General features: G+C 41.8%; 1 protein-coding gene across 1 annotated transcript in view; it reads left to right on the top strand.

The window, feature by feature from the left end:
• The window catches only part of PAPPA (pappalysin 1), a 184,015-nt gene that overhangs the window by 60,540 nt on the left and 102,869 nt on the right, over nucleotides 1-20,606 (top strand). Inside the window, exons 5-7 of the mRNA XM_013953802.2 lie at nucleotides 2,715-2,907; nucleotides 9,405-9,526; nucleotides 15,193-15,700. Coding sequence (XP_013809256.2) covers nucleotides 2,715-2,907; nucleotides 9,405-9,526; nucleotides 15,193-15,700 — 823 coding nt within the window. The remainder of the gene's footprint in view (nucleotides 1-2,714; nucleotides 2,908-9,404; nucleotides 9,527-15,192; nucleotides 15,701-20,606) is intronic.

Below are 20,606 nucleotides of genomic sequence, written 5' to 3'. Positions count from 1 at the left end.
TCTCAATGAAATCAGCAGGAATTTGCATCTGAATTCTGTTGGAACAATCATCCTAGCAAAGTCTCTTGAATTTCTCTAACTATTATTTCATGTGAGGATCCTGAGCCTTTCTTGAAATCAAGTGACCGAGTGAAATATCTTTCTCCCTCAGCTCTCCTCCTTTTCCGCTCCTCCAGGACACAGCCTGTGCTGATGTTTGGACAGATTGAGAACGCAGGTCATCTTTCTCCTGTGCTGTTGTCTCCCTGCTTTGTCCTATATATATTTTATTGTTCCTTTATGATGGCTATTAAGGGCCTTTGTCCCCTTCCGGGCTTCTGTGAAGAATATTTATGGCTTTTACAGCATGCTCAGAGATAGACCATCGATAATTATTGAGGAAATCCAAAGATGTCATATTAAAGCAGCTTTCTGCATACCCAGAGGGATTTGGTAGGTATTTTCAAGCTGGGTATGTCTGTCTATCTGATGAGCATGTCTGATGAGGGGAGATTCACTGCTCTGTGGAATTAGCCCAGAAAAGACACAGGAGAACGTATGTTCTGAGGGGTCCTTGCTGCATTAGCAGCAGCAGGACTGCATTTGGGGCCGCAATTTGAGCAAGATCCCAACCAAAGCCATCTCCTTTAGCTTGTGTCTCAAGGAAGATGTGGTAAGGTTTTAAATTAACCAGCAAATTTACCTTTTTCTTTAAAACAGATACATATTTTCTCATTCCTCTTGAGTTTCTCAGGGCATAGACCTGAAGACGTCTGAGCACCTCATAGTGCTATTACAATATCAAACTGGCAACACACAGGCAATTCACTGAACAGCCTCCGGTGACCCGCATCTTCCCAGAAAAGTGTATTACTTGACCTGAGCAAAATTATCATTGCTGTTTGTATCGCAGCAGCATGCAGAGGTCGCCTCTGAGACTGAGGCTTTACTGTGTTAGGAGCTCTGCAAACATGTGTGAAGAAACTCTCTGTGTTTCCAAGAGCTTCTCATCTGATGGGAAGAGTATCAGAAAACCGGTTAAAGTGCTAGCATCCGGTTCTTCATCATAACTTTTCTGGGTGACTTTGCACAACATAGTTATTTCTACTGTGATTGCACAATAGAGAAATGGTAATTTTCCACCCCTTCAGGGCACTGTAGTTTTGAGATTGTTGGGTGTTCAGAAAGTACATTTTGGTAACTGATTTTGCTAGATATGTTCTTATTCCCAAATCATGCTTGGGAAAAACACATGAAATGAGAAACCCAAAGGTACTGTGGATATTTATGGGAAATTATCCAGCAAAATGATTTCTCCTTTTTTCAATCAGAAAGAAATTTGCAATATCAAAAATAGTCATGAAAAGGTTGAAAAGGGTTTTGAATCATAATTTTAATTTTTGGACATTTTTAATAGAAAAAAAGTTATTATACTGAACCAGAATTTTCCACTTTTAATCAAATTTTATATATGATTTTAAATTGATTTTTCAGAACTTTTCATATATGTTTTTGTTCATTCGGAAATTTTAACAAAAATGTTTTAATTATGTTAAAATATTTTTCAAATGTGTGGTTTTTTTAAATCTAAGAAATCTGTCAAAGTCTATTGCACACAGTTGCCATGAATCCCAGTCAATGCTTTATCCTAACATTGTCTTTCCTGTGCTTTCACAAGCTATTCCAATGGCAAATTTTTCAATTTTTCACCTGTCTTAAAATGTCACTTGACTGCACCTGGAAGGAGGAAATAACCCCCATATCACAACCAGTTTTTGCCCTGTGGTAGCCTCTGTTCTATGTGAGTTGGTCTCAAATGTTTCCTGGGCAGCCTCGGTGCAGCCCCATCTGAGTGAAGGACCACTCGTCCCTCCTACTGTGGACCGGCTGCCTGTACTGTGAGGAATGGGTGCTTCTGTGGCCTCCTCTAGTGCTGCTTTGATTTCGGTGGGGGTGGTAGAGGGATTCACCCCCTTTTTCTACCTTTGGACCGAGGGAAGTTGATCTTCGTCCCATTGACTTTCTAAGAGGCGGTGAAGCAGGCTAGCAATGACTCAGTTCTTCCAGTAGGCAGAGGGAGACAGAAGATCTCTATCTTGTGGTGCAGATGCTTTTGTATTTCCTCAGGGCAGATAACCACCTTATTTCTGTACAAGGCCTCATGAGACAGTAGCTTTTCCTGATATGCTGAGCCAGTCTGCAATGGGCAGATGCTCAAGAGCAGGGTGAGATGTTTGTGTGGAAAGCATATTTCCAGAAAGGGAGTCAGAGGAATGTATGCAACAGAAAAGGGATGAAAAAGAGTCCTTTAGTGAAATGCACTTTTATCCTCTCTCTCAGATGTGTTTTCTTAAAAAGAAGAGTCTCCCAAGTTCAGAGGTTCACTGGTAGCCCCAACTCTGACCAGAAGGTGCTGCACTGAGGCTTTCTGGCTCTTCATCTCCATGTGTCCCTGTTCCCCATCTTGGGGTGACCTCTAGGTGCTTCACATGTGACCTGGACTGAAGGGAGGGAACGTTCATTGATTTATTTTTTCCCCTTTTTAACTTTTGTTTCCTTTCACCTGCCTCCAGAAGTGATGACTGCACTAATTTGTTCACAGGCCATTAAGTTTTGAGTGCTGCAAGAACCCATCCAGGCCTGTGCAAGAAGCTCACATTCAGCAGGTCATAATTCTCTCTCTTGCTCTTTCCTTATCTCCTGTGTCGTTGATCTGATTTCTGTTTTAATTTCAGATGATGACTGCACCAACTCCTTCACGCCCAACCAAGTGGCCAGGATGCACTGCTACTTGGATCTTGTGTATCAGGGCTGGCAGCCCACCAAGAAACCGGCTCCTATTGCAATTGCCCCCCAGATTGTGGCTCGGACCTCCACCTCCGTCACCCTGGAGTGGTTTCCACCCATTGATGGCCACTTCTTTGAAAGGTGATCACGCGCTGCTCTGTAATCTTGCACTGAACTGAACTGAAAGGGGAGAACAGGGAAACAACCCAGGTCTCCACTCCAGGAAAACATTTTTAACACGTGCTACGTTCTGTATGGGTTAAGGATGCTTTCCTAAATTGGTTCATATTGAGGAGATTATTGATCTGTTTTCTGTTGTTCCCTTCTGAGCCTGTAGCACTCTGTTGAGGGCCATTGATTTGCCATGTAAAGGGCAAATCTTCTTCCATATGTTACAGGAGGAATTTTCAATCAGTGATTCTGGCCATGTGACTCCTGCTGTTATTGCTGCTCACAAATACCTGTAGTTTTCAGCTCTGCCTGAAAATTCCTCCTCCTCCTCTTGCACTTTTCCTTTGCAAGGACAGGACAAATCTTGTTTGTGATCCCATGACGACACGGGGCTCACAGGCAAGGGAGCGCTATAGTCTCACAGGGCAAGGAGGTGGCAGGGCCTGGGAGGATGGCAAACGCTGCCTCCTACCCTGAGCTGCAGGTCTGAGATGGGAGTTGAGCAAGGCAGAGTCAAAGGACTGTGTCCAATGCTCTGCAGCAGGTATTCAAAAGGAGAAAATGAAGCCACTTCTGCCACTTCCTCTGCAGAGTGTCTGTGTAGCAGATCTCTAGGAGAAGAGAGGGCCGCCTATGAGAAACCAGCCCCCTTCTTCTACAGTCTGTCTGCATGTCAGTAAATTGTAAGGATGATAGGCCTAAAGTCCTGAATATCCTGCAGGTGTCATCTAGCTGCATCTTGAAGAGAGTGTGTAGGTTGGCATGCATGTACATGTTTGCCTCTGATACGTGTGCAGCCAGGTGGTGTCACGAATGCAAAATGAAAATGCATCCAGGGCTGTGGACAAGATTTGCAACACATTGCAACTCATAGCTAGAGCAGCCCTACCTCAGGCGTAACCTGAGCAATGAGGCATTTCACTGAAATACTCTTATGCAGAGCTTGAACAGGCTGTGGGAGCTACAGGAGTCCTAACAAAGATCTTCCTAAATAATTGACCTTCTCACACTACTGTTAACTCACCTCCCCTGCTTGCATTTTATCTCCATCTTCTGCTTCATTACTGTATAAAGAACAAACGTTGAGTATTCTTCAGGACTATAGCAGTATATCACAGTGTAGCAGTGTATCACAGGAGCCCAAATTTACAAACATATTAGCTGTCTCAGCACAGCTACTTTATTTAGTGAGAGTACCTTGAAGCCCACTGTCTCCAGTGTGGATGAAGCTTCTTCCAGCGCTGAGTGTTAGGACACCCTGGCCATTTCAATGGCTGCCTTGCACTAGATTTGAGTGTGCAGATAGCTAGCGTCATCTGCTCGGAGGAGATTTTCCCCCTGAATTGCAGATTGATACCAGAGGGGAAAGATTAGGTCATATGAGGAGTTGATAGAGAAGGGTCTTGTGCTCTGAACAGTATTTGTTTGAACTGCAGTCTTGCAACAGAATGCTTTTATAACCTACGTGTGAAAAGGAGTATGTGAAGTACTGAAAATTAATTCAAAAATCTTTAGCCCATATTCATAGGTAACTTAAGTTTCTCCAATTTAATTTAGATTTCAGAAGATACTTATTGTGTGTTAAATAAATACCATCTGCCTCTTGAAACATATTGATAGAGAGTTAATTGTTATGTAACCAAATATGTCTTTATTACATATTTCTTATAACTCAATCAATATGTTCTTAATAACCCTTAGTTAGCTGCTTCTTAAATGACATACAATGGATAGCCTGCTAAATCTAAAATTTCATAACAGAGTTATCATATGTTAAATAAATAGTGATTTTCTAGAAAAATATCCTTTGGGATTTCAGATCTGTGTGTTCCTTATTACTGAAGTGATTTAAAGAGACAGTCTCAAGTAGTTTGAGTCCAATTCTTTGTTAAAATGAAATTCCTGAAACTAAGAGATACAGAAATATTTCTGTGACCATTTTAAAATGTCACTGAAATGTATACATTTTCCTGTCTAAAACAAGCCAAAACTTCTGATGTATTAATCAAAACAAACATAATAGCAGTATTAGAGTGACTAATACCGGAAAAGCTCATGTGCTTAACTTTAAGTACCCATGTGTCCAGCATTGCATGGTTAAAGATACATGCCTGTGTCAATTTGCAAAATTGGGTCACTGTGCAAGACAAGTAGGAGGTAAAATTGGCTAAGTATAATCTTATCTGTGTGTGGGAATACTGTAAATCTCTGCAGATATTTTTACACAAAGTGCACACCATGGCCCAAATTTTACTTGCCTCACTTGAATGAATAAACTCATTCACTTCAATGGCACTATTCATGTAAAAAACAGAAGACTGATACTCAACTGCTGAGTGCCTTGGGCCTGATTTCTAATGCACAGAGGCCCCTTCCATGCTGTTTTGACAGTGTAAAAGGACCTTAAAAGGATGAATGGCTCTGGCTACATTAGCAAGTATTGTGGCCCAATATAAGTGGATCTGTAGCGCAAAACAGTTGTTAATGAAGACCTGACGTCAACACTATATGTGTTTGAGGGAGGTTTACTTCAGACTAACTCTAATCTGGTCCCAGGACCTGAATGGCATTAGCAGTTGGAGCACATCAGGTGTGGTCCTGGAGCACATTTTCCACTTTGGTTTCATGCAAAACAGAATCCAGCTTCTGTGCTGTATCTGTGGATGAGGTCCTTATAGAGTTGTGGTTGAAGGGAGCTAAAGCATGGCAGTAACGGCCGTGTACATCTTCCCTTCTTAGATGTGACTTCATCACATGTGCCACAATATTAGGTGTTTTTCTCTTGAGGCCTCAGTTCTAAGAAATATGTGATTTTGGGAGTAGAGAGTAATGCTAGCTCATGGCTTTTGTAAATTTGGGCACTCGTACCTTAGCAAGTGTAGCTACACAAGCTGTGCGCAGAATTGAAATCTTTTTCCTGCCAGACTCTCCTTACCTATATAGTGTATACAATTGATGGATGCGATAGTGCTCTAGAGTGTCGTTTACCTGCAATAAATTTGCCAAAAGGAGTTTGCAGCTGGCTGAGCTTCTAAACATCTCTGATAATCAACTGTATCAATAACCAGCATTTCTTCTTGTAACCTCTACACATGAGATTGGAATACTTGCCATTCTGATTGTTCCCATAATAAAAACATTAAGATTGTCACATGCGCATATAATAATATGTAATAATAAAATAATAACAAAGCCAGCAAAACAAGGGAAAAGCAAGTGAGAAAAAGAAAACTTTATTCATTTCCTGGCTGCATCTATTAGATGCGTTCATCTACTGTCGCTAAGCATCCATTCATGTGTCTACTGTTTGATATGCATAGGCGGGATATAAACAGTTATTGTAATAGGGCTCTGCAGCAAATTCTGCTTGGAAAGAAAACTCTGAGTGCATCTGCTCTTCCAAATTTTCATTGAAGTGACTGCATTAATTTCCATGAATCTGATGATATCTCATTCCTAGCAAGCAAATATTTTGATCAGCATGGTTCCCAGATCTAGATGGCTGGGCTTGATAATTGTTTACTTAAATCTTGCTGGAATGCTTCGGTGCCTTGGAGGGCCGGGCACCGATTCTGAGTTCCAAGTAAGCAGGTACAATTTAGTCTGAAAAGAGGCATCCGTTAGTGAAAAGAATGACTGATCTTTTCTTCTTTTGGGTTGCCCACTAAACTGACGCTGGCTGTGGTAAGAGTTGCCTGTGTATCACCAGTAACCTTTATATTCTAAATGCACTTCACTGAAAGATCGTGCTGTAGGAATGAATTCCTTCTGTGCTCTGAACTTCATAGGCTGGAGTCTCCCCAGCACTTGGCTTATAAGAAAACAGAGAAGTCTAGATTTTCCGTTACCCTGCACTTTGGGGAGACCTGTGCACCAATGTGTAAGGTGTCTGATATACTTTGTTCCTAATTAATAGTGTTTTGAACCATTTTACACTCATCTTTTCTTGATGTCAGTGGCTGCATTAGGTATAAGTATCTGGCTTAGATTTTCATAAACCTGTAAATGCAATTCCATAATTATTTCTGACATCCATGGCTGCTTGCAGGATTTGTGTGCAGAAGTTTGCAGACCAAAAGCTTTAACCCAGGAACCATACCCCGTGTAACTCCTTTTAGCCAGTGGAGTTACATCAGTGCTGAGTTTGGCTCCCAAATTGGAAAAGTAAAAAGAGAAAATTTGCTCATAGCCTTTCCCACATGATGCTCCTTGTGATTTCTCTTACCTCCAAGTCCTTGCTGGTAAAAGGAAATGTTTGTCCATAAGCCTACAGTTTTTTCCACCATGGCAGCCTGTGATGAAATTGTATAGCTGCTAATTTGAGTAGAAAGCAGCCCTAATTGTGGAAACTTGGCTTTCAATGTCCTGTCCTCATCCAGGACCAAGCACTAATGCAGGAGTCTCTTTGTAGAGAAACTGAAAGAGTATTATTACAGGGATTTCTATCCTTATTGCTGGTGGATGTGTCTGAAAAACAACTGCACAGTAATAATTCTACATTTTGATTTTTCAGTACCTTTTATTCCAAGTTCCAAAATGTTTTGCATATAATAATTAGGCAAGCTGAGTGAGGCACTCAAATCACTACTAAATAGACAGTTGAGAAATGAAATAAGGAGGTAGTACCATGCTAATACTACAGGTGGGTAAGGTGAGACAGAGAGGAGAAGATACTCACAACTTGCCCAGATTTATTCATTATGACTGTTACAGATTACACAAGGAAGCGGAGGGCACCCTTGCTCCGTTTTCTCTGTTCTACCTAATTGTCACATTTTATTCCCTCGGATGTTTTCAGCAGGTGCATCCCTTTCTGTGCTGTTTGCGAGTTCAGTCATTTACTGTCTCTTTGCAGGAGTGGCTGTGGGCCATGTTGAAATGGATATGAGTTTTATCACTGATTTCGTTCCAAGTCCCCCCTGTTGATGATCCCTGCTTCCATCTAATTAAGCCAGCAGAAAGCTGACTTTCAAAAAGATCCCTGTCAACAAATACGAGATGCTAAACCATAAAACAGCTGAGCATGTGTTGTCTCTAACACCGAAAGGGAAGCTAGAACACAAAGCTTGGAAGGGCTGAGAGAGTAAATTTACAATCGTGGCCCCATCCTCGCTGAAGACCCAAAATAACTTCTGCCGGAGGATCACAATGCCCTTCACAAAACATTGCTGAGATAAATCGCACAATGGGAGTTGGTTCAGATTTGCATAGTTGATTATAATAATTGATTACTCAATCCATACTCGCTTGAAGAGTTCAGAGAATGTGCTATGTGTCAGACACAAATTGTTTGCCTAAAACCTCTGCCCTTTCTTAGCTGGATTTGTTCATTTAAGATCAGATGATAATTTCTTTCTTTCCTTTTGGGTGATCAGCGTTCCTTAAAGCAGAACAATTGAATTCTGAATAATAAGCAACTTTTTGGCATGAATAGCCACACATTCTAGGTCATGCACAATTCCAAATTGCATGACCCCATGGAACATTAGGGATGAACTGTGAGAGCCACATCCTAAGCTGATACAAATCAGTTTAATGTTATGGAAGACATTAGAGTCACACCAGTCTACATCAGCTTAAGTGCTGACCTTGTGAATATATTAGCAAAAATATTTGTGAATCAATGTTTAACTGGGTTTTCCTGTTCAACCACTTTTGCTGATAGTACTCTTTTGATAGTAGCTGGTATTGCGTTAGATATATTGAAGGAATTTTGGCGCTGGGCAGTGAAGTGTCTTCATGGCATGTCATGCCATCTGATGGCATGGGCCCACGTGATGTTTCAGTTCAAAAAGAATAGAGCCATCCACTAGTGCCAAAGCTGCCAGATATCAAATCCACTATCCCCTGTGAAGATGATTCAGGGCATGCTCTTTTCCATATGATCACAACTGGCCCCTTTTCCATACTTCTAGTGATCTGGGTTGTGGTATATCTCAAAAAGCAGGTACTTGGGTATTTAGCAAAGCCATGCTTGTGCAGAGCAACTCTGTCTCTGATGTTCTCAGTCTGGGACTTTACTGTCACCTCTAATCAACTGTATGCCCAAGGCCTTCACAATCCTGGAGATACTACGAGTTTGTGCAATAAATCCATGGTGGGAGCAGAAATAGATCTAAAATCTCCTGAGGCCTGTTTTTCTGCTCTAACCACTAAGCAGCACATATTTTCTTTTGTCAGAGTTTGATCCAGTTGCAGTGCAGGGAAAAAAAGGATATAGCTGAGCATGATTTTACAAGTCGCTGTCATTTTGTATTCTATGCTAGAGTCACACAGATGCAGTCTTCACAGGCCATTAGCCCGAACCTACAGAAGGTCAGTGTCAGAAAACACTCTTGTCAGTGCCATAAGGAAAGGGGGTTAAGTGGAACTGAATTCTAAGACTTATTGCTTTTAATATAGTTGAATAAGCAGCTCATTCAGCTGTTACTAAGTTGGTGTGTTTTCCTGTTTTCCTGGCCTCCTAGAGAAGTGGGATCAGCATGTGATCTGTGTGCAGAAGGAAGAGTCCTGGTGCAATACGCGTTCAGTGCCTCTTCCCCGATGCCGTGTGATCCCTCGGGACACTGGAGCCCACGGGAAGCAGAAGGTGAGTCATGTTCTTGGGGTCTGGACAGCTCTGCAACAGTGGGGCAAAAATGTGGAGGCTGAGAAGGGGAAAAGTTGGGCCAGAGCAGAAGGAGAGCCACAAAGAAAGGGGCAACCTCTGGGAGAAAGTGAGTGATTGTATCTGCATGTAGCATGAACAAAGCCAAAGGACAGATGACCACCCTGCATTCCTGAAGTATTGCCACTGGCTGAAACACCCATATTTTGGCACCCGTGTCCTGACCCTGCCTATGAATTAAATGAATTCAGGGAGCTGAACCTGAATTTTGAAAAGCAGTACAGTGCCAAGAAGTGCTGACCATTCAGATCTGCCAAATGAATTTCTCAGGGGAGCTGTTTACTCCTTCTACTCCAACTCCAAAAGTGAAGAATTGCATTTTATTTATTTGGGCCTGATTTCTGCTGCCTTCACTTGCGTTGAGTAGTAAATTGCTACGCCAGTAAACGCTGAAAGGAGTGGAGAGTACCCTTTAAGCAAGTACTCTGCATTATGAACACAGACGACTAAATCAAGCCTAGTATAGTTCAGGGTGCTTTGCAAGTCATTCTTACTGTTCTCATGGAGAGCACATGGGAGGGTAGAAGGATTTGCAGAGGTGGTTATAAAATGCCATTAGATCTCCATCATTAATTCTCCCCCATATGTGCGAGGGTGGTACCTTCCATTATGTAAGTAGGTGGATGTGGTAGAGTATGTTTAAGAGTATAGCAGGCAGAGGTCAGTAATCACAAGTTATGGTTTAGAAGGAGCAGAGTATTATTTTGTTCTGTTCATTATTAGCTATTCCTTCAGGTGCAGCACACCCTGGGCCCAGGCTTTACTTTAAACACATAGGTAGGCTCGTTGAACTCAAAAGGCTTTTGGCTGGGTTTTGCAAACTCTTCATTATACAAATACTTTCTTGTATTAGGGGCTTCTGTGACCCGCAGCTAAGGTACGTGGGCGTTATTATACAAGCAAGATTATTTGCAAGGTAGTAAGGTGATATATGCAGTGTGGCACCCAGGAGCCTTCCTAGTCCTCAGGTCAGCGTGTGCAGCAAGCTGTGTCCCAGCTGGGTGATGGGACAAGACGTGGGCAGCTGCCTGCCCAGCTGTCCAGATGTGGGGGCCTGGCAGGGGCTGGTATTCATGCCAACTCACCAACCACTGTGGACATCCAAGGGCCAGGGCTGCAGAACATAGCACAGCATGCACCTGCCCCTGGGGCTGTCTGTTGTCAAAGAGCTCCATCCTGAGAAATAGCACTCCAGCTACAGGTGTGACTGGATTATCAAGTAAACAGAATTAGCAAATTTGGATCACTCACAGCAGAAGTGCAAGGTGGAAAGTGGAATTTCCATTTAGCCAAGGATTACAAGACTTTGAAACCTGGTTTCGTTTGGAAAAAAAATCTGAAACTTTTGAAATTCTCCACTAAGGAAAATTAAAAACAAAAAGTTTTTGAGGCTGGCCAAAATGTTTTGTTTAGCTCATATAATTCCTCTTTCATCCACTGCAGTCTGAATTTGACATTTCAAAATATCCCTTTTTAGTATATAATCTAAGGCAAAAGCAATTTTTAATATCAAAATGAAAAGTGTTTCAAAATGAAAAAGCAAAATGATTTCTTCCAAAAATGTCAAAACAGAATGTTCTAATATTGTTAGAACTTTCTTCTCATTTTCTTTTTCAGAAGAGAATTTTGGCCAAATCAACCCAGTTTTGCAAAATGTCTTGATTTTGAAAGAACTGCATATTCCATTGAGATATGCAGTGCCATCAGAGTTTCTCCAAAAAACTCTGATTTGAAAACTTCTTCTAGATCTCACACATCTTGCCAGAGGCATCATTCCTAGAGAAACTAAGCTACTTTAAGATTTATTACTCAGCTGCATTTTACATTTAATTTCCTCTTCTTACAGTGTGTGCCTGCATATCCTTAACTACGAAGGGTGCAGTCTGATGCTTATCTGTCTCATTCAATTGCTGTCGTGCCATTGCACCGGAAAGAAAATTTGGGACTCCTGTCCTCTTGCTGTATTAATAGGTTGTCTCCCCTTTAAAGTAGAAAATGCACCAAATGCATAGTATTTGTTGCTCTGTAATTTTCTGTCATCACTACCCCACTCCCTGACATTCAGGATCTCTGCCTATTTGCACTTGGTCTGAGTTACAAATAGCACAGTTAGATCATTGTCTGGCTTCTTTAATTGTCTCTCTGTGAGTACTCAAGCATGTAAGCTTAAAATTCACTTTCTGCAAGCGTTCATGTGTGTAAAACTCCCCTGCTTGAATGTTCATGGAAAGTGAATACAAAAGAGGCATAAGCATGGCCAAAATGAACTCATTTTAGAATTTGAGACAACGCTCATGGAAAACATTTCATAGTACTCATCCAGCTTCTTACCAGAAAACCACATTTCTCACACGTCTCTAAAGCAGTGCTGAACCTGGTTGGTCCCATTTCAAGCCCTGAGGTCTCGTAGCGTTGTTACACTGTTACCCCAGGTAGCTGACACCAGCTGTGGTCTAGGCTGTGTGAGAGCCATTCTTGTCGCAAAATTCTGCCCCTGGGACTGTGTCCTTGACAGTGCCATGCTTGTGCCAAGTGTGGCAGGGGGGCAACGTCCTGGGCTGAGGCTCTTTGGGATTCGTTCCCAGCCAGTTGTGTCACTTGCACGAGAGGTTGTTTGCCCATCAGAGGCAACTGTGGGATGGCCCTGGAGATCTGACAGTTCCAATTTACTCTTTACCTTCATCGCAGAGCAAGAAAGCTCTAACCTACCTGGATTCTCACCAGCAACACTAGCTAGGTGAACAAACCTTACAGCACCTTCACAACTCAAGTCAAATGGATTTTGTATATATGAAAGGCAGTTTTGTCTCAAACCCAAGTAAATATCTTTGCTTACTCTGCAATATATGCATATAGCAGTCAAGTCCTCCTGCCTGGCTCACTGTTGACTAAGAAGAAGCATGAGAACATACAGAAATTTGTACTATTTTAGGCCGATCTCATGCCCTGCCTTTCTCAGTGGCTAGTATTTCACTCGAGAGTGATTCATTCTGTATTTCAAAGTGGAGTTGTCCCAGCTGGACATTAGAGTCGCATTGGAAGTCCCTTTACCTTCATCAAATTAGAAATGTGACAAGTGACTTCTGGTTGTTACAGTGGCTGCAGTCCCAGAGGCTGCCAATCCCAGCTGGCCTCCCCATACAAGTGCTTCAGGTTTCTGTCCATGTGCTGGGGTAGCAGAAGAGCCTGAGGGTCTGTTCCTAGCTACTTCCCTTCACCTTCACCTGAGTGATGAAGGCTTGCTCTGACACACAGCGCTGTGGTTGTGGCTGATGGCTTGGGGAAACCTCACTCCTAGCCTGCCGTGCCTGTTCTCTAACCAAGAGATGGGCTTTGGCGTATCCTCACAAACCTCATGTTCATGTTTTGTTTACATCTGGCAAGACATGATGTTGTAGAAGATGCTTTTTACAATCAGTCTTGACAATGATCTCATAAGTTAAAAGATCTGCAGAACCTGAGCATACAGGACTACAACCGCCACTACGTTATTTCTTTTCATATACAAATATTTGTAATTTCACTTCTCATAGTGTTCACCCATCTCTAGAAATCTAGAGCTACATGGAATAAGGTTTTGATCCTATTCCAACATTAATAGAGTATTCCTTACTCAAGACTAAGTGCCTGATGTTATTTAAGAAAGGGATTCTTAAGTCTTAACCTTAGTACTTTGTTCAGGTTTTCAGTCTACGCAAGACTATGGTCAAGTTCCCAGTTTTGCCAGGTAAAGCTGTTCTCACTCAGTGTGGAGCAATGATCTGCACTAAACTCCCTGCAGACGGAGATCTGTTCATCCTAACTCAGAGGATCACTCCCTGCCCTACCAAAACGTGTAGGTTCATTCACTGTTTAAGTATTATGGAGGCCTTGAACTGGCAGAGGTGAATTTGCAAGAACCCAAGTGGAGGCCACTTCTAAAAACGTGTTAGGCTGTGAACCATTAATCAACTCCATTTTCCTATCTGCAAGATGGCAACAACAAGATGCACAAATCTTTCCAATGCACTTGAAATCCTGGGGTTAAAAATACCTTCTTTGGGCTGCAGTCAGGAGCTTGCTGTGAATCTGCGAGAAAGTCATCCGAGGGCCCAGCCCAGCACAGGGGGACAGCAGCGAATGTTCTGAGATAGTGTGAGTTGAATAGGGTATTTGCTACTCAAATGATTACACGCTGAGTACTTGTAAGCTTGCCAGGGGAAAAAAAATTGAGTGTGTTAAATGGAACTCTGGCTTACTTCAAAATACATCGCTGCTTCGGTCTCTCCAGATGCTGAGGTTAGTGGCGTTCCCACTATTCTGTGGCATGCAAAGAGGAGAGGAGGGCTATGAGGTATGTGTGGGTGAGGGAGAAGTGGTAAAATTGTGTGTGTGCAGGCCAATTGCATTGAATCTCAGAAAGGACTGCCTGAGATACAGGGAAATCATTCTGCATCTGGGTTGATTTGATATGAACAGGAGAATTTCTTGTGCTGTTTATGCTTGAACAAAAAAGGCACATTTCTAACACTTCTTTGGATCACAGACAATAAGAATAACCTTCACATGTTGCCCTTTTCTCTTTAAATTAGTGCTGATGTCCTGTTCGTTCATGTTTGCCCAGTGCTTTATCTTGTTTTCTTCCTTGGTTACATTTAGCTGTGTGCTCCCTCTCTCTTTTTTTCTCTGCCTTCTCTATTTCTCTCTTCTTGTTACTCTTCTTTATCTTGTCTTTTCTCTCTCTTCATTCCTATACTTTGTCTTCTCCCTGTCCTGCTTGCTCCCTTTTCATGTGATTATTTGGTAAGAAAGAGGGAATTTATAGCTCTCACTGGATTCTGTTACCAACTGTTCCACCCATCTGACCTCTCTGGATCTTACAGTCCATGACTGTGTGCCAGATTGTAATGTTACCATAGTATTTGGGAACCCAACAAGTATTGTGGCTTTCATTAGTTTTTAGTAATACCTCCCATGTAGTTGAGCGTAGCCAACGGTGAGAAACATAGAAGTACAAGTGCCTGTTATTTCATCATGAAGAGTGTAGAGAGCCAGCTCAGACCTGTGCTCCATCTGCATCCAAAAAAGAGCAGGCTTACACAAGATGGTAGCCTGTAAATGGTGTAGGAGTGAACTGAATATTTTGTCCCTCAACAACACAATGCAGCAGTTTCTTGGAGTCAACAAAAGCTCTTTTCTTTTTCTTTGTTAAAGACAAGAGAAAAAGGCAGTATTTTAGAGTAACAGACAAGGGAATAACTAGGAGCACTGAGGTGAAATTAAGGTAAAGTGAATGGGTTTCTCAGGTAGAATACCAAGTGGAAGAGGTAGAAAATATGGTTTAGAACAGGCAAAGGTGCTAGAAACAGAAAATATGGGACGAGACACAGTGGTACATTTTTTGGTGTCTGGTTCAGCTGGCACTTAAACTGTGTTTATTTCTCTTTCTCATGATACATTGCATTATGTTCTTCCTCTCCATGCTGATCATGTCTGTTCTTCATCTTCTGCTCTCCTGCCACAGGTCTCTCTTTCAAGAAAGGTGCCAGTGATGGCCCATGTTCTCTAACTTCTTTTATCTCCTTTTTTTGCTTCCTTCCTTTTTTCAGGGCACCCTGATGTTGAGCAGCCTTGTAAATCCAGTGTCAGAACATGGAGTCCCAACTCGGCAGTCAATCAACACACAGTGCCCCCAGCCTGCCCGGAGCCTCAGGGCTGCTACCTGCAACTGGAGTTTCGTTACCCCCTGACTCCAGAGTCCCTCACGATCTGGGTGACATTTGTTTCCCCTGACTGGGACTCCAGTGGAGCAGTGAATGACATCAAGTTGCTCACCGTCAGCGGGAAGAACATTTCTCTCGGGCCACAGAATGTCTTCTGTGATATCCCATTGACCATAAAGCTGGATGCGGGACAAGTGGGAGAGGAGGTCTACGGTATCCAGATCTACACTCTGGATGAGCACCTGGAAATCGATGCTGCTATGCTGAGTTCCATCCCTCACAGCACATTGTGTGCTGACTGCAAACCCATCCAGTACAAAGTGGTTCGGGACCCTCCTTTCCAGACTGGTTCCCCAGTCGTCATCTCAAACCTCAGCAGGAGATTCGTCGACACGTAAGTACTGCTTTTCAGAGAGCTGAACAGACCTATTTAGGAAAAAAAAAATAACCTTTTCGCCTCATCCTGTTAATGTCTGGCATTTCAATTGAATGTTGGGATTTTATATTAGTTAGACATGCCAAATATCACCAAGAGAGGATATTCTCATAATTTCACTGTGGAACTGGGAACATCACGCTCAGGTGAAATAGCCTTGTATTGCATGGGTAGTTCTTGGGAATTATCATGGGATTTCCTGGTTAGTTGTATAGACACATGAAATTCAAGATTTCCATAAAGAGAGAGGCTATTGCAAGCTTATCTGAGCTCTGATAAATTAAATGTTTAAGAAGTCACCTAAGAGGGGACCTCAGAAGTAACGTGGTCATAATTCCTTAGAAATACATCTTTTGAAAGTAGTAATTTGGTGGAGGAGACAGAATCACTTCAGTGCTGGAGCACTAACATTTCTAATAAGTGCTAAAGAAAGAATGTAAAAAAGTACAATTGCATGTTCAGGGGTATAAATGTATTTCAAATACTTTCATTTTCTCTTTTCATGTGTCACTAACACAAACTATTGGAGCAGAATTGTTCTTACATAGTAGACATGTCAAATGTGCTAGGTTGTTGTAGGCACTGAATTTCATCCCAGATGCAATTATACTCATCTAGTCAAGGAACACAGGATTTTTGAAGATAGTCCAACTTCAAAATATTTAATGATTTCAAGGAGATCCATGATCTACCCATAGGTGTTCTACAAGCAGCAAGAAAAACATCTCTTGCATAACATGATTCCCTGGAAATGATTCACTCATCTGTAGGAACAACATGAAGCTCTTTTGAAAATAAATACCAGATTAAAGGAAACCTGCTAAGAAAACTGCACTCTAATTTAGAAAAGATGATCTAATTAGTACAGCTAATATCAAGGAAGCATACATCATTATGTTCTTCTAAAGCATATTTAAATATAATAAAAATGATTAATTAACCATTCAGAAATCACAAGCTACCATCCCTTTCATGGCGCAATTGTACAGCTCAGAAGATGCAAGTTATTCCTGAGGGTTTAAAAATTCAAGGTGACTAACAACAGCAATAAAAAAATGAAAGCCAGGACCTCACTGATGTTACTCATGTGCTGAAAGTTAAGCATGTGCTTAAGTGCTTTCTTGGGTGATAGCCTTGTTCCAACACTTGCTGGCACTTAACGTAAGATGAATATTGGCATATTGGAAACATGGAAAATGGTGAATTTTCCCATGGTTTCACTGTGAAAGCATCTTTGCCTGAAACCTGGCCCATTCTCACTGGAAAATGGGACTGGTTTTGTTTGAAATATTTGCATACCTTAGCACAAGTTCCCACAGAAACAGGCCCAATTTTTGAGTTCATAACAAAATGTGAAAAACAAAAGAAAACAAAACAAAATTTGTATTCAGAGCACTGTTCTCATGTCTTTCATTATGATTTTTGGGGTGACTTCTAGCTTATAGCCCTCTGAAGTGAAGAAAAAAGATGCTCTAATGATTAAAACAGTAGCCACCAGTTAATGACAATTTTCCATTGTGGCGTTGAATATATCGTGTAGGGTGGCATTTCTATACCTGTCTGTATGTCTCACCTAGTTATATAGCCAACTAACAACCAGACATAAAATTTAGGTTAGGCTTTCTGGGCTCCGCCTGTGATCAGTAGACAGAAACAGGCACTCTCGGAGGCTGACACAGCCTACCTACCCCTGCGAGAGCTGGTCTCGGGGTGCTTGTGTCTTTCCAGTGTCTGCAGAGAGAATCCAGACAGTGAGCTTTAACCAGACTCCTGGCGCTTGGAAAGCTAAAATGAAGCCCTTAGTCACTGGATAAGGAATCAAAGATGCAGATTCTTAAGTACGTGTAGTTGCTTTTGATGTAGGACATCGGCACGTGTTTGAAATCTTTAAAAAAAGCAGGTGATTTTTTATCCTAACATGCATATGTGCACAGCAGCGATTCAGATCTGCTGGTGACAAGGGGTCATGCACATTCATAGACTGCTACACGTACAGTGCAGGCCGGGCCATATGTTGAGATGCAGCAAACTCATTGCATTGTCAGGGAACCTCTGCACTGGGGTCGTGCGGCAGAGGCAAAGGCAAGGTGAGTCTAGCACGTTGTGCAAGGACTAGGCACAGTCCTTATATTGTCTAAGCAGGAAGGACAGGAAGATGCTTCAGGAAAGTCAGGGATAGAGGAGTTGGGGTATGCACCTACATATATATAATGTTGAAGTAAATGCAGTATCTCTCAACCTGTTCTCATCTGCCCGTTCGTTTCAATCTGTACGGCTGGAGCTCAGTATATCTATGCAACCAGACATTGCAGCCCCTTTATCTTTCTGTAAGCCCCAAGCCAGTTACCCCTCCTTTATGCTTTTGCATGTTTTCCATATTACATAAAATGACACCCACACATGTTCTATGGAAGGTTATTTTGAAGGCAGTTGCATATCTTTACTCTTGCTTCCTCTGACCTTGATCTTCACTTTCTCTTTTTCTCCCAAAGAAAATATTTGCTTGCACTGTTATCTGTGAGCAAGATCCTTTTCCCAGGTGTGGTGATGCTGAAAGAAAAATTAATTTCTCCTACCTTCTTCCCGTCAAAGAGAGGGAACTTCTCTTTAAGCTGAGAGGAGAGACAGCCTTTAATGGATAGCCCTTGCCTAGTCAGCACGGGGTGCTTCAGAGAAGAGAGGAAATAACTAGAACAGTGGAAACCTTTTATTAAGACATGCAAAATAATGCCAGACCTGTCTGTTCTCAAGCTGAGTTTGAATTTCAGCTCTTGGCTCAAGCTGAAGCTAACATTCATTTCTAAGTGACAAGACCTTATCCTTGGACCCTACAGAAACCAGGCAAGATTCACTCACTTCCACTGAGTGTGATCAGCCAGAATCGTTGGCATCTGCGTTACAAAATGAGACTCAATGCCTAGGAACAGAGCAGAAAGCTAAATAAATCAATGGGAAGAAAAAAGGTCAGGCCAGATGCAGTACAGAACTGCTGAGTCTTCACACTGCAGGGAGTGATAAGGAAGGAGCCTCGTCTGCAAATCTCAAAGTTTCAACTCACAGCTTAATCCAAAGTTTGGGTTGTGCTCATGCGTAGAGGGTTTCGCTTTGGCTGTTCTCTAGAAATAACGCATGAGATGATCATAATGGTGAACATGGTAATTGTTTTGCCCTTACTTTGTCCTTACTGTAATACTTGTACTCTCTTGTAGTAGAAATTGGAAAGTAATCAGTGCTCTTGCAGTTGTTCTTAGCAATCATTGATTTTTTAAGAGCTCATTGAGGAGCCTAAGACAGCAAGCTTTCCTGAAGATATCACAGGTACAGTTAGGGGTGTGTGTGCATGTCCCATGAATCACCATTTTTTGCAGTAGGGCAGTCTGGGGTGAGCTGTCTGTGTTCCCCTGTGCTTCTCTCGGTATCCGATTTTACTAGCAGAGAACAGGTGGGTGTACTGGCGAGATCTGTGCTCACCCCTCTGTCAGGCCATGCTGAGAGATGCCAAGGTTAGTTTTGGAAAGCTGTCAGAATAACTGGAAAAGTTTTTGAGAAGTGGAAAATTTTCCAACTTTTCTGCCACAGTCTTCATAGGAAACCTCAAAATGTGGTAGATGGTGATGGATTTGGTGGTCTTTGTGGCATTAACCTGTTGACTATTTCAAGACAAAGGCTTGACTGAAATAGCCTTAGAAAGAATCCTAGCCCAAAGACCTGGTTTTAGTTTTAGTTTTGCAGAGATGGGCATCACTCAGAAGCAAGTATGCTCTTCAAGGACATATTTTTCTTGGCCATTCCTACAGTGACTAGTGCTTAGTACCTAAGTGACACGTAGAGATACCGCATTCATACTTAAGAAAAAAAGAAAAAAAGGAAAGTAAAAGGAGACGCTGGGAGAAATCTGCATTTTCTCATATAGCGAATATGTTTTGCTTCTCAGATTTAGCTATTGCCCACCTACATTCTAACACTACAGCTCTTCTGTCACTTGGTAATAATTAGAAGGGACTGGTCATCATCTGTGCACAGTTATTGTTTAAGCAAATACAATATTCTCAAATATTTCGTTAGTGAGGAGTTCTGTACTGCATTAAACTCAGAAACCCTATGTCATTTACTGTATTTTAACTCAGCACCAGAGACAGTGGGATCCAGATCTCATTAGAGCTTCTAGAAGTGATTATAGAACTGCCGAGAAATTGTCATCATCAGGACTGGAGATATTTGATGGCCACGGTGACATTGTTCATGGATCCATAGCATTTCATGCTTTTCATCCTAAACAGCTTTTTATTTCAAAATTTGCGGTATTGATGCATTTGCTGTTTGTTCCTGGTATCCAGTCAGAAAGCTGTATGATAAGTGACTTGTCAGAAACCACAGATTCTGAGTAGTTGATGTAGATGGAAAACAGTTCTTAGTCTGAATGTGTATGAAACATTTGGCAAATTCGTACAAATATGAGCAAGTAAAGAGATTGGGAGAATCAGCAGTGGCTATTCATGACGAGCTAGAATTCACTACAGCCAACTATCAGTTATTGTGGGCCCCTGAACTCAATAGGAAGACTACATTTGACTTACATGACACAGGCCCTACTGAACAGAGGTCTGAAAAAATATGGATATCACAATAATGATATGTAAACTTAACTTACTATTGAATGCAACACTAAAATTTCATGGCTACATCTGTCCTTATTATGGCATTCCTTCCTTCACATTCATCTTAAAGATCTATTTCTCTGTTTTCTGAAGTTCTACCAGCCAGAGGAATGTATGATCTAAAGCAGCTGAAATGAATTGCCAGATCCATCTGTCATGAAGATAATTAACACCATATTTCCACCCAAACAAGATACAGATCACTG

The sequence above is a fragment of the Apteryx mantelli genome, chromosome 21 (genome assembly GCF_036417845.1).
Source record: "Apteryx mantelli isolate bAptMan1 chromosome 21, bAptMan1.hap1, whole genome shotgun sequence".
NCBI classification, from domain to species: domain Eukaryota; kingdom Metazoa; phylum Chordata; class Aves; order Apterygiformes; family Apterygidae; genus Apteryx; species Apteryx mantelli.
Note: the sequence above shows the minus strand (reverse complement) of the source record. Positions and strands in the feature narration are given on the sequence as shown.